Below are 12,823 nucleotides of genomic sequence, written 5' to 3'. Positions count from 1 at the left end.
AGGAAATAGCTCCTAATTTATTAACAGCTGGTGCTAATATCAAATGTATGTCGTTTTGCAGGAATGTACTCAGAAATGTCAAAAACAAGACGAGTCCCTACCTTAAACTTAACTCATATGTATAACTTAGTTTCAGAAATGATTAAATATATAAGCATAAAAAGCCAGACAAAGGTCTAGTAACATATACTTCTGAGTCTATTCTTAATAACCAACTCATATATATCAGATAAAGTATATGAGCTAAAAACTGTAATACAAGGTGATTTTGAAAGTTGTTAATAGATGTAACTAGGGCTTAATATCTGTAAGAAAACCCATGCATAAGTTGAAGATAGTAGCACATGGCTATAATCCCAACAATGGGAAGACTAAGGCAGGAGGACTGTCACAAGTCTGAGGTCAACCTGAACTATGAAGGAATGCTGGGTATGGTGGTTTGAACAGAAATGGCACCCATAGACTCAAGTGTGTGAATGCTTGGCCCATAAAGAATGGTAGTATTAGAGGGAGTGGCACTATTAGGAAGTGTGTCCTTGTTGATGGACATGTGTCTGTGTGGAAGTGAGCTTTGAAGTCTCATATGCTCAAGCTAGGCTTAGTGTGACAGTCTCCTGCTGCTGCCTGCAGATTAAAATGTAGAACTCTCAGCTTTCTCCAGCACCATGCCTGCCTGCATACTGCCATGTTCTCACTGTGACAATAGTGGACTAAACCTCTATATAAGCCAGCCCCAGTGAAATGTTTTCCTTTATAAGAGTTACCATGGTCACACCGTCTCTTCATAGCAATAAACCCAAACTAAGACAGTAGGCTAGCCAAGCAACATGGCAGGATCGTGTCTCAAAACATTAAAAACAAACAAAAAACAAACAGAAAAGCATACAAAAAAGTTTAAGATTCACTGTGATTAAATGTATAGGGCCTGCCCTCATGGATATTTAAAATGTATTAACCTTTAATTTCCAAAGCTGCCTGTGAGGGAGGGGGTAGTAACATAATCTCTATTTTAAAGACAGGTAAGGAACTTGGTTGAGATTACTATTGAGTAGAACATAAGAGAGAATAAGGACTGGAGCGTACAGTTAACCTCCCTCTCTCAACAGGTCAGCACTTCTCAACCTGGGGTCAAACAACCCTTTCACAGAGGTCGCATGTCAGACATCCTCATTTCAAGTATTTATATTATGATCCATAAAAGTAGCAAAATTACAGTTATGAATTACAGCAACAAAACTAACTTTACGGTCGGGGTCACCATAACATGAGGAGCTGTATTAAAGGGTATTAGGAAGGTTGAGAAGCACTGAAGTAGGTCATAGTTGAAGACGCTGAAAGAAGTAAGCATTTCATAGTTTCACTCTGTTGTAAGTATATATTAGAAGAAACAGAAGCCCTGCTTCCTTGAGTCACTTATTAGGCTGGGTTTTCAGCACTTTTATAAAAGCGTCTTTTGGAATCTCAATGTTGCCAATCTTCCTCAGCTTTTTTTTCCCTTCTGCTTGTCTCTTCAAAAGTTTCATTTTTCGGGTAATATCACCACCATACTGAAAAATAAGAAATCCAAGTTGGTTCAAAGGAAATGATTACATAATTGCACCAAGAAAACACTACAACCATAAACGTATCATTGACCCACAGGCCCTCACGTGACCCCTCCTCAACAATCAGTTTTTTCATTTAGGATAAGCATATTGTATAGCCACAGCTTAACAGACTCTCAAAGGCAGACTTGGCCAGAAACTCTACCAGACACTTAGAAAAAGTAGTTTGTTTTCACTCACACTCAGATAGGCTATCCAAAAATCAAAGTACAAAGGTAGATTTCAGTCCCCACTCTCCCAATTGTAAGATACAGTCACTATACATCTTTCATTACATATAAAACTATGCAAGTTTAACACAAAATTTTCTTTTAGATGGTATTACATAAGAAAAAAGAAAACAAAAAAAATTTTTAAATGTAGTTAAAATGAAGACTAACATAGTTAAGCAGAAATTTACTGATTTAAAATGAAACTTTGAGATGAAATGCATGGTACATGAAAACTAAAATAGGAACCAATTTATAGCACCTTTCTATAGCACCTTTGATCTTAAAGTGATAAAATATAGTAAAGTAGAAAGATACATACACATTTTGCCAAAACATTTTTTCTATAGGCTTTCACACTGTAAAAGAAGAAATATAGTTTAAAAGCATAATTTCTATACACAGTTTTACTTTTGATAAAATATTTTAGCGATAGTGTTATTTAGATCAAATTGCCTTATATAACTAGTTCAAATGTTGATGTATTTATTTCCATATACTTAGTGTAAGACATACAACAAAATTTCTTTTAATGTTGCCATATCCTTTAGTAAGAAAGGTCATTGTTTGTGGTATGTATAAGGAGGAATATGAGCATTCCTGACTTCAATAAAGACAATACATTACATTTTCCAAGTTCAACCTAGAAATACTTTGAATAGCAATATTAAAAAAATTAAATCATCATATTCTGACCTGACTGTAAATGGCTAGTGACTACTAAAGGACTTCCTACTAAATTTAGGATTTTATAAAACCATTCTCAAGACTAACTACTGTTAATATATACAACCATCAATTATGCTACTATGACATTTCCAGATCACTAACTTTGAAAGGTATCTCTTTTTAAGGGATTCTTATTGTACTTTCAATATAATTTATATAAAAATGACCATGTGCTATTTGCTCTACTTTCTAGGATGTTCCCTAGAATTCTGCCTAATTTCTGGATTTTCTTGGACACTGGGTAACTGAAACAAAACAGTGTTCAAAATGAATTTATTCCCATAATGGACACACACACACACACATAGTATTAACATACACCCAAATATATATAAATGGTATTTAGTACTGATGCATTAGGCTTAGGTTAAGCAATAACTAAAGAGCAATTCCCAATTTGTCATAACTGAGGAGACAGAATATCCAAGGACATAAGATTCCTAACAGCTGGGCAAGGGGAAGTGCTACCAGAGACTACACTTGCTGCTACAGGAGCCTGATTTTATTGACAGTGCTTGCTTTCTTTAAAAATTACCCTATTTTCCATATCTATTATAAACCACATAAGGGACCTAACCTAGAAAACAAAACCTAACGTATTTATAATCTTTTCTGATTTAGTGCTTCAGAAAAAAACGTTTTATTATTATTTTTATTATTAGGTTCTGTTCCTATCACAATCTATCTGAACATATTATAATTCATTGAATGGAATCATACAATACAGAAGTCCCTTAACCTAGAAAATCATTGGAAATGAACAAATTCCTTGAACTTTCATAAATTATACAATTTTAAGTATCATCACTTAATATAAGTAATCCAAAGTAACAAGACATTTATCATCTCATGATCTACATGAATAAAAGCATACACCATGATTAATTATAAGTTTAGTCTTGTTTTCTGGGTATATTGTTTCTAAAGCCAGCCTCAAAGGAAAATGAATTTCAACTCACGTTTCTCTTGCAATTACTTTGCTTCCGACAGCAGCTTGAATTGCTATCTCAAATAGCTGTCTGGGAAGAGAATCCTTTAAACGTTCACATATGCTTTTGCCAACAGTGTATGCTTTCTCTCTGAGACAGAAAAAATACAGCTATGCTAAATGTAAATATTTAAATTATCTCCATAGTCCATTGCAGTAATTAACAATAAGGTGAATTTTAAGAGGTTCAAATAGAAATCAACACTCTGAACTTAATTGGCATTTTCTGTGACAACCTATTATGACCTACAGTTGCATGGATATAGAATACCAGTCTGGCAGTTTGTGAGCACACATACTTGACTTTTTCATTGTCATAAATGATTTTCATGAATATGAAAATCTTTTTGTCATTATAAACCTAAATCATAAGATTAAAAAATACTTTCTTGAACTTTAACACAGTAAAGGAAAAATTATTTCCATGATACAACTACTTTGGCTATAATTCTATATTTTATATTTAGTAATAGAGATATTTGTGATGACCATAGTTTCCTCACCTTACATATCCAGAAGACAGAGACTTCAAAGAGTCATAAAAACTACCACAACTTCATTCAAAGGGAAGAGATATTTAAGCATAACTTTTCATCAATAAAAGTCATATTTTTCTGATGTAAAAGCAGAAGGAAAATGAGTAGACTAAAATCCATTTTGATTATCTTGTGAAGTTTTACAAAGTGTATCTGCTGCACTCAGTGAGGAAGCATCATCAACTACAGAAAACCCCCAAGCTGGTGATCTCTTACCCTCCTTACCTATGGACCACAGTTACCAGCTCTTCCACGATATTTCCATTCAGCAGAATATCCATTTTTATTAGTTCTGCAGTCTGGTAACCAGCATCTTCATAATCAAAACTAAAGGGGACAACAGAACATGGACAAGCGTGATACTGACAGATGACACTCAGCAAGCTCCTTTACCCTACATCCGTCATTACCTGCTCTCCCCTGAAGAAAAATGATACAATTATTACCACATGTAAAGCTTCATTTAATGGATGTATATGTCCATAATAAAGAGCCAAATGCATCAACCTTCATTTATGAAATTAGGGTCATAAGTTCAGGGACTTTAAATCCAGAGAGAGAAGGAAAAGGAACTGGTTGAGGTAAACTAGGAAAATCAATCACCAAAACCAAAGTCAGCTCCTTTCTGATGTGGCCAGCAGTTGGTGGTCTTCCGCTAACACTATATTAGTGGGTTGCTGTGAGCTTTCTGTTGCCAATGACAACACATGTTTAGACAATGTACTAGATAATGCACTGATAATGCCATTAAGAAAGGGCACTTGGGTTTCCTACACAGACCTGCAGTTTGAACATTAGTTTTCATCAGGACTGAAAGACATGTAACACATGTGAACCCAGTACACACCAAGTAGTTACAGGAAAGCTTAGTCAACCACAAACAAGCACCCTTATTAGCTGCTATCACCAGGGTGGCCAAAGCTAACAGTGCTAGTCAAATGTTTGACTCATAAAGCGATTGTAGCCAAAAGACAGTATAAACAGCTTGCTCTTTAACACTCAACTCTTGTATTTTTATTTGGCTAGGTTTCAGGTACTCCCTTAAGATACACAGATTTTAATAAAAATGGACCACATATTCCTAGGAGGACCTGTTCTTGACTACAACATTGTTAAGTGCAGTACATATTTAGCATTCTTCATATTAAATATTTATATAAATTTTTCAATTGTAAGTACATGTTCCATGGATCAATTTTTATATAGACAGATAGATAGATAGATAGATAGATAGATAGATAGATAGATAGATTAGATATAGATATAGAGAGAAATTATATTATATATAATATATATATAAATGTTATTCAGTCACAGATATTTTTGAAATTATGTCCAACTCCTAAGCCACAAGGGCTATAACCACTTACTGACAAGGGTGCTTCCCTTTCAGAGTAACAGTCTGACAAATCAGAAGCCCCTTTTCTCCTAGAAGGAAATGCCAGGTTCTGTATAGTATCTGTAACACTCCAAGCTTCCTAACCTTATGATTCTCAACTGTCTTCAAGAGCTGACATTAGTAAAAGAGCAGAAGAGTACGTCCTTATAATCAGTGTTTTCAAACCTTTGAGATGTCTGTGATGACCATGATTTCCTTACCTTGCATATCCAGAAGACAGAGACTTCAAAGAGTCATAAAAGTCTACCACAATTTCATTCAAAGGGAAGAGATATTTAAGCATAACTCTATTTTCATCAATAAAAGTCATATTTTTTTGAATTGCTCTTCGTGCCTAAAGAAAGATAAGTTTGATGATAATCCATGCAAATATTGATGTGAATAAATAAAAGACATTAATTTCCAAAGTATAATTCCTGTAAGTAAAAGTAAATAGCATGGAAGACTAGTTATTTAATGGTCTACCGAAAAATTACAAGCAAGAATTTTTAGTACAGGAAGAAACACTACTTTGCATTTCACTTATATTCATTTTAAACTACAACTTGTAATCAAGTACACAAACAGACTAAATCATAATAAAATTCCCTTTCAGATAAGTATGCAACTTTTTTCATTCCTTTGACTAAGCTATTCAGCTAATACTGATAATCAAACTTAAAGCCAGTGTGTAAAAGAAAATTTCTCAGCAGGACTCCTATGAAATATAAGCTGATAATCACTGCTCCAGAATCCCACTCTGTGTTCCCACCTGACAAAGCGCCATTATTTTTCCAGTGTATTCAGTCGGTGCAATAACAGTGCCCAAAACAACTGGTTCCAAATATTCTGTTACTTTGGACTTGTCAGGGAATTGTGCAGGGTTGATGATTGTGATCTCCTTTTCTTTATATTCCTAAAAACAAGGAAAGGGCACAGTATTTAAGAACAAAGACTAACCCAATCATGTTTCTTAAAGGCTTACTTTTCACATGTAATACGTTTTAGAACATTGAATTTATTGCAAATAACAAAGCAGCAGCAGTAATAACAAAAACACCTAAAGGTTAGACAACTTTCCTTCTAAGAAACAACAACAAAAAAAGTCTTCCAATTACCACCTTTTAATTTTGTTAGTAATGATAATGCTAAATATATTACAGCATTTTGGTTACTAAAATTTATAACACATACCACGAACCATCTAAAAAAGTATGATAAATATTATGTTTTTAACTTGACCTTTTAGAGTACTATAATTAGTGTATAAAATCAGGTGGTTTATATTCAAGGTAGCAGTGGTTTAAATGAATAAACTATAAATTACCACTTATGTGAAACACAGCACTGCTTTTATCACTAACTTAAAAATTCCCTATGAGAATGAATGTTTTACTTTCTATAACATCAATTATTTATGATCAACATTGTCCTTCAAATTCTTGTGCTGAATTGGTCTTATCATTACTAATTCTTTTTACTGTCATTACCAGACTAATTTTGATACTTAAGAGACTGAGGTAAGAAACATGAAACATGAATTAGTTTTAGAAAGATAACAAAAATTTGTATTACTTTTACTCAAAAATAAATCACTCTTAATAGTGATTTACTTACAAATAAATAAAATATTTCTCTTGTATTTAGTATATACATGTATACATACATCTTTTAAATTTTCCCTTTCAGGCTGATACAAAATAGAAGTAAATAGTGTGGTACCTTTATTAATTTTGCAGAGGAAAGGACAGCTTTGTATGGAACAGTAGGGGTCGTCAAAATAACAGAAGCATTATATTCTTGCTCTAGTCGCTGGTTGAAAACCTCCATATGTAAAAGTCCAAGAAATCCCAACCTGGAGACAAGGGGGAAAAACCCACCAAAACACCTCTAAATGTCTATGTTTCATTGGGCTGTTTGCTGTTGTGAACACATTGCTGCTTTGTAGGAAAGGGGGAAATCAAGAATCATTCCAGCAATTTGCATTTCTTGCATAATTTTACAAAGACCCAAATCTTCTGTGAATCTATTTTAAATTACCCACAAAACATGAACACACTTGAGATATAAGCAGACATTAAGAGATTTATTTATTTTACTCAAAAAAAAGGGGGGATCTTTAGGGCCCGTGAAAATGGCTGAGTGGGTATTGTGCTCACTGTATAACCATAAGGACCCCAAACTGGATCCCCAAGACCTATATAAAAAAGTCAGGAGCTGCAGAATGTGACTGTGATCCCTGTGTGGGAGGAAACAGAAAGGTGCCAGGGTAATCTCCAGAGTCAGTGATAGATGCTGTCTCAAAAAATAAAGTGGACACACAGGTGGATCTCAGGCGTATGAACATGCACACATGGTGTGCACAACCACACATACATATGTACACATACACAAGAACAGTATTTGTAGAGACAGGTGGATCTCTGAGTTTGAGGCCAGCTTGGTCTACCCAGCTAGATCCAGGACAGCAAGGGCTATATAGTGAGACCCTGACTCAAACCTCCCACACCCAAAACTATTAAAATTTTTACTCTGATCTTCAGAAATGTTCATGGACAACAGATCCAATTAGAAGGTATTCTCTTATACAAACGTGATTCTATGATGTGAATATCCCTTACCTCCATCCAGCACCTAGGGCCAGACTACAATCCCGATGCACTGTCACACTGGAGTCATTTAAAGTCAGTTTTTCTATAGCACTCTTTAGGTTATTATATTCAGATTGGTCAATAGGGTACACTCCTAGGGATACAGAAAAAAAAAAAAGAATACTGTCAACATCAAAATTAACCATTTGGCATCTATATTATTTTTCTGTAATTGGTTGCAAGATTATCTTAGACTCCATTAGCATTAAAGGTATACAATTGTGGTCACACTACAAACAGTGATTTTTTGCTTTCAGAGAAATCCAAAGTGAAGAAAAAAATGTAAACCAATCAAGGGCATTAAGTTTACTAATAATTAGACAAAGAACATTTATTTTAAAAAACAAAAATAAAAAATAATCCACCACTCTAAGTAAAAATATTAGTAGGTGGGAAATAGCATCAGAAATGAAAACAACACTGGACTTAGTTTCTAGACCAATTACTAAAATAACTATGAATCTGGCTTTTAAAAATTTACTGCTAAAACTAAGGGAGCTACTACTGATCATGGCAATTGTCTTTATCTCCTGCTTATGATGCTTACACACCTCCAGAAACTCAAATGACTGAGTCTGTGTAAGCACAGCAGTCATAAAGACTGTGCCTTCTGCTGAGAGGAGACTGCGAGGAGAAAGCGGGAACTGGCTAACCTAGGTGGTTTAGAGTAAGCAGAGGGACCTCAATCAGTCCTCACTATGTAAATGTCTGCAGTGCTCAAAGTAATACATGATCTGATGTCACACATAGTAGAGGCTACATGGCGGTCTACTTCATCCACAGGAGCATAGCTTAAATAAAGAAAACGACCAAGTGGAGGGAATTCAATAATTCTACTGGGAACTGTCATCAAAACATCCTAACTAGTGAAAAAATTTCAAATATAATCAACTAACTTCTCAGAAAAATAAGAAAATTCATGTTACTAAGCTCTCCTACACAGTCACTTCATTCTTAAGGAATCTAAATGATCGCTCGCTTGTATAAAATGTCACCATGATATATAGAAATATCATATATATATATATATATATATATATATATATATATATATATGATGAAATGTCATATGCATATATATACATATACATATATATATAATACATATATATTACAAACAGATCTGTAAGAATATATATTATCTTCTATTACATTTCTTTTCACCACAGAAACAGACTTTTAATTAAAAAAATTTTGACCCCTTGTCTTCAATTTGTGAGCTCCTCACCTGCAAATACCATTGGTTTCGCTGATTTAAACCCAGGCAAGGGCTCCACTGGATGGTTATGTAAATATAATGTGTCTCCTATTTGTGCTTCAGTGACATCTTTCATCCCAGCAATCAGAAAGCCCACCTGTCCTGCATATCTAAATAAAATTAGTATATGCAAATATTTACTGCTTTTCTGTTGTTAAGTGCATACTCACAGTTCTATCTCCCTAGGAAATTCACAACTTCCCCAACAAGTAAAGGCTACACACACTGATCTTTAATCTCTAAGCTCAGCAGGAAAACAGCAGCTTATTTTCCATTGCCCACAATTTCTACACAGACCTAAACCTATCTGTGATTGTGCACGCCTTCTGTAATCTACACACTAGCTCCTGATATACACTATAAAACTGGTACCACTGGACAAAAATTCAGGAGACTGTTAGGTCTATTATTATGTGACGTAGGCTCATTAAGAAGGGGAGAAAGATAAATGTTTAACCAAACAGAAAAACATAGATATGTAACAAGTCTATTACACATATGACTTTCACATGAAAAGGCCAGATTCATAGTAACAAACTCATTTGCAGGTAGGTTGCAAGGAGAGCCATGCATGATACATATATATAAACTTAACTCAGAAAGATGCCACTAACATTAAAATGAACTGATTCAAAACATGTGGTGATTCACATGAGGCTTTCTAGACATAGCATGAAACTGTGATATGATTCATGTATTCAGAATATTCAATGCCTTCATTTTCAGAGACGACCTGAGAAGCATAAACTAAGTGCCTGATGGCATTTGTCTGCTTCATAATGAGTGTACATCCAGAAATTTTAAAATGGAAAACTGATGGCTGAATTTAATATATTTTATGGAAAATTTTGCTTTGGCTTTTGAATAATTTCTTATTATTATTTCTTATTATTTGTTACGTCTTCTCAGTATCAGTAGCCACTCAGCAGCTGTCTCACAACTAACTCAAATATGGTTTAAATATTTAAATTAAATATTAATTAAAATACATTTTATTTCATCTAGGTTTAATCCTAAATTCTACAAGGAAGAAAAGAATGGGTTCCTTTACATTTAATAGCACTTTATATTGCAAAATTCAGTTGTGATGATATTGAATATAAAAGGAAAAAAGATCCACTGGAGAATAGTCGAGAAGCCCTAACTAATATTTAATTGTTCTATTAAATACACTTAACAGGCCCAGGTCTATACTAGATCACTGTTATCACTAGAGACTACTAGATCACTAGAGACTACTCAATCAAGCCTCATAGTTTTTATATTCATAAAACTACCTACTGATCACAAACAAGATCCTTTTAAGTATTTGAATGTATATTTGCATAGATAATACGTATGATCATTCTGAACACATTGAGAGAAACATATGTAAATTTATTACATCAATGATAACAAATTACTTACAATTTATGAGTTGGCTGTTCATTAGGATTCAAAATGCCTACTTCATTGACTTCATATGTTTTTTTACTGTGAGCAGATACAATTTTATCTCCCTTGGAAACCATTCCATCAAACAGTGCTATGTTGGCTATCACACCTCTGTACTGGTCGAAGGTAGAATCAAATACCAAAGCTTTCAGTGGGTTTTCACGATGTACTTTTGGACTATTATAAAAGATAAAATTAGGTATATATAAGAACATGCCTATTTTCAATCTAAGAAGTATGTTTAATTTATTTTAATTTTGAAAAAGAAATTATTCAAAAGCCAAAGCAAAATTTTCCAAAAAATATATTAAATTCAGCCATCAGTTTTCCATTTTAAAATTTATGGATGTACACTCATTATGAAGCAAACAAATGCCAGTGTACTTCAGCCCTATTCCATGGCTGCTGGACAGTGCCACCACCCTTGCCTTTTCCTATTTTCTTATATTGAACTTGACTTCTTTACATCATTAAATGCAAAACTTTATCCCAACCTACTGCAAGATTGCTTGCAATATTCACTAGTTTAAATTGGCTTATCAAGTTTGATGGTCTATTAATCTAAGCTAGTGCATTATAAATGTCTATAAATTATTAAACTCTCAATCGACTTTAAACTATCAAACATGAGTGAATAGTGTAATAGCACAATGCTTACGGAGGTATTCGTTCAATGACGGCTTGAAGCACACTGTCAACGTTTGTCCCAAATTTCGCAGAAATCTGAAAGTAACCAAAGCACTGAGATTTAAGACTACACTCGTCCTTCCTGGGGCTCTTTATTTATTATCATGAAGAAGAATTCTCTTATTCATTTGTATGAACACAGAAAAAAGGTTAACCATTTCTTCCCATTGTTAGGTGTGCATGGCAATATGGTTCCAGGATTAAAGTATAAGAGTATTCTTAGTGTAGTGTGTTTAAAAAGCAATGGAATAAGAATTAAAACATTTTTTAATGAGTAAAATACCTTTTATTAGAATGCATCACTCTAGCCAAATACCTGTAAAGTCCAAAAATACTGGCTCATCAAAGACAAAATTTCTACACAGACAAAATAACTCCTGAGAGTGATGCTAAGGGCTGGAGAGATGGCTCAAAGGTTGAGAGCACTTGCTTCCTCTTAGAGCACACCAGGGTTCTGGTCCAGTACCCACAGCCGGAATCTCATACCTCCTGAACCTCCAGTTTGATGGGACCCAACTCCCACATCTGGTCCTTGGGCAACTGCATGTGGGGCACAGTTTTGGAGCTGGCGCACACATGTACACATAAGTAAAATTAAGTAAATAGATCCTTTAAAAGAAGAATTAACACTAAAATGAGTTTCAAAGGCTCAAGCACAGGCTAAATCTCTGATCTTAGGCAAGTGATTAAATATTTAAGCCTTAGTTCATTTAAAAGTAATACAGTAACACTCTGTACATTCTCACAGGATAAGGGGAGTTTTCTCACCTGAATCTAATGAAACGATAACAAGTACTCTAGAACTAAGAACGTGTTAAGAGAGCAAGGGAGCAAACACCAAGACATTTCAGTCAGGTCAATCACCTGAGGTTTTCCAAAGAACAATCAATAGTTGTGCTGGCTAGTTTTATGTCAACTTGACATAGAGTAGTCATTTGAGAGATGGTAACCTCAGATGAGAAAATGATCAAGCTGCAGACATGAGATTATAGCATTTTCTTGACCCTGCCCACTGTAGGCGGTGCCACACCTAGGCTGGTCCCAGGTTCTATAAGAAAGCAGGCTGCGCAAGCCGTTAAGGGCAACCCAGTATGCAGCACCTCCATGACCTCTGCGCCAGCTCCTGCCTCTAGATTCCTGCCCTGACCTCCTTCAGTGATGGCTTAATGGAAGTATAAGCCAAATAAACCATTTCCTCCCCAAGTTGCTCTGGTCGTGGTGTTTCATCAGAAAAACTAAGACAATTGCCTTTAAGAAAAAATATTTACGCCCTTGGACTGGAGCAGACACAGAGTCGGTCTCCTCCTGTCCTGTGGAGAAACTGAATCCTGAGTCATCCAGGAGCCACT

General features: G+C 34.7%; 1 protein-coding gene across 2 annotated transcripts in view; it reads right to left on the bottom strand.

Moving 5' to 3' along the window:
- Positions 1 to 938: 938 nt before the first annotated feature.
- Positions 939 to 12,823, bottom strand: part of Guf1 (GUF1 homolog, GTPase) — a 21,189-nt gene continuing 9,304 nt past the window's right edge. For both annotated transcript variants that reach the window (XM_028765268.1, XM_028765269.1), the window contains 11 exons: positions 11,446 to 11,510; positions 10,761 to 10,964; positions 9,324 to 9,463; positions 8,066 to 8,189; positions 7,167 to 7,299; positions 6,217 to 6,360; positions 5,666 to 5,799; positions 4,292 to 4,393; positions 3,502 to 3,621; positions 2,136 to 2,172; positions 939 to 1,547 (listed from right to left, as the gene is read on the bottom strand). In XM_028765268.1, coding sequence (XP_028621101.1) covers positions 1,410 to 1,547; positions 2,136 to 2,172; positions 3,502 to 3,621; positions 4,292 to 4,393; positions 5,666 to 5,799; positions 6,217 to 6,360; positions 7,167 to 7,299; positions 8,066 to 8,189; positions 9,324 to 9,463; positions 10,761 to 10,964; positions 11,446 to 11,510 — 1,341 coding nt within the window. In that variant the 3' untranslated portion in view covers positions 939 to 1,409. The remainder of the gene's footprint in view (positions 1,548 to 2,135; positions 2,173 to 3,501; positions 3,622 to 4,291; positions 4,394 to 5,665; positions 5,800 to 6,216; positions 6,361 to 7,166; positions 7,300 to 8,065; positions 8,190 to 9,323; positions 9,464 to 10,760; positions 10,965 to 11,445; positions 11,511 to 12,823) is intronic.

Source organism: Grammomys surdaster, unplaced genomic scaffold (genome assembly GCF_004785775.1).
Source record: "Grammomys surdaster isolate TR1022 unplaced genomic scaffold, NIH_TR_1.0 150, whole genome shotgun sequence".
Lineage (NCBI taxonomy): Eukaryota > Metazoa > Chordata > Mammalia > Rodentia > Muridae > Grammomys > Grammomys surdaster.
Note: the sequence above shows the minus strand (reverse complement) of the source record. Positions and strands in the feature narration are given on the sequence as shown.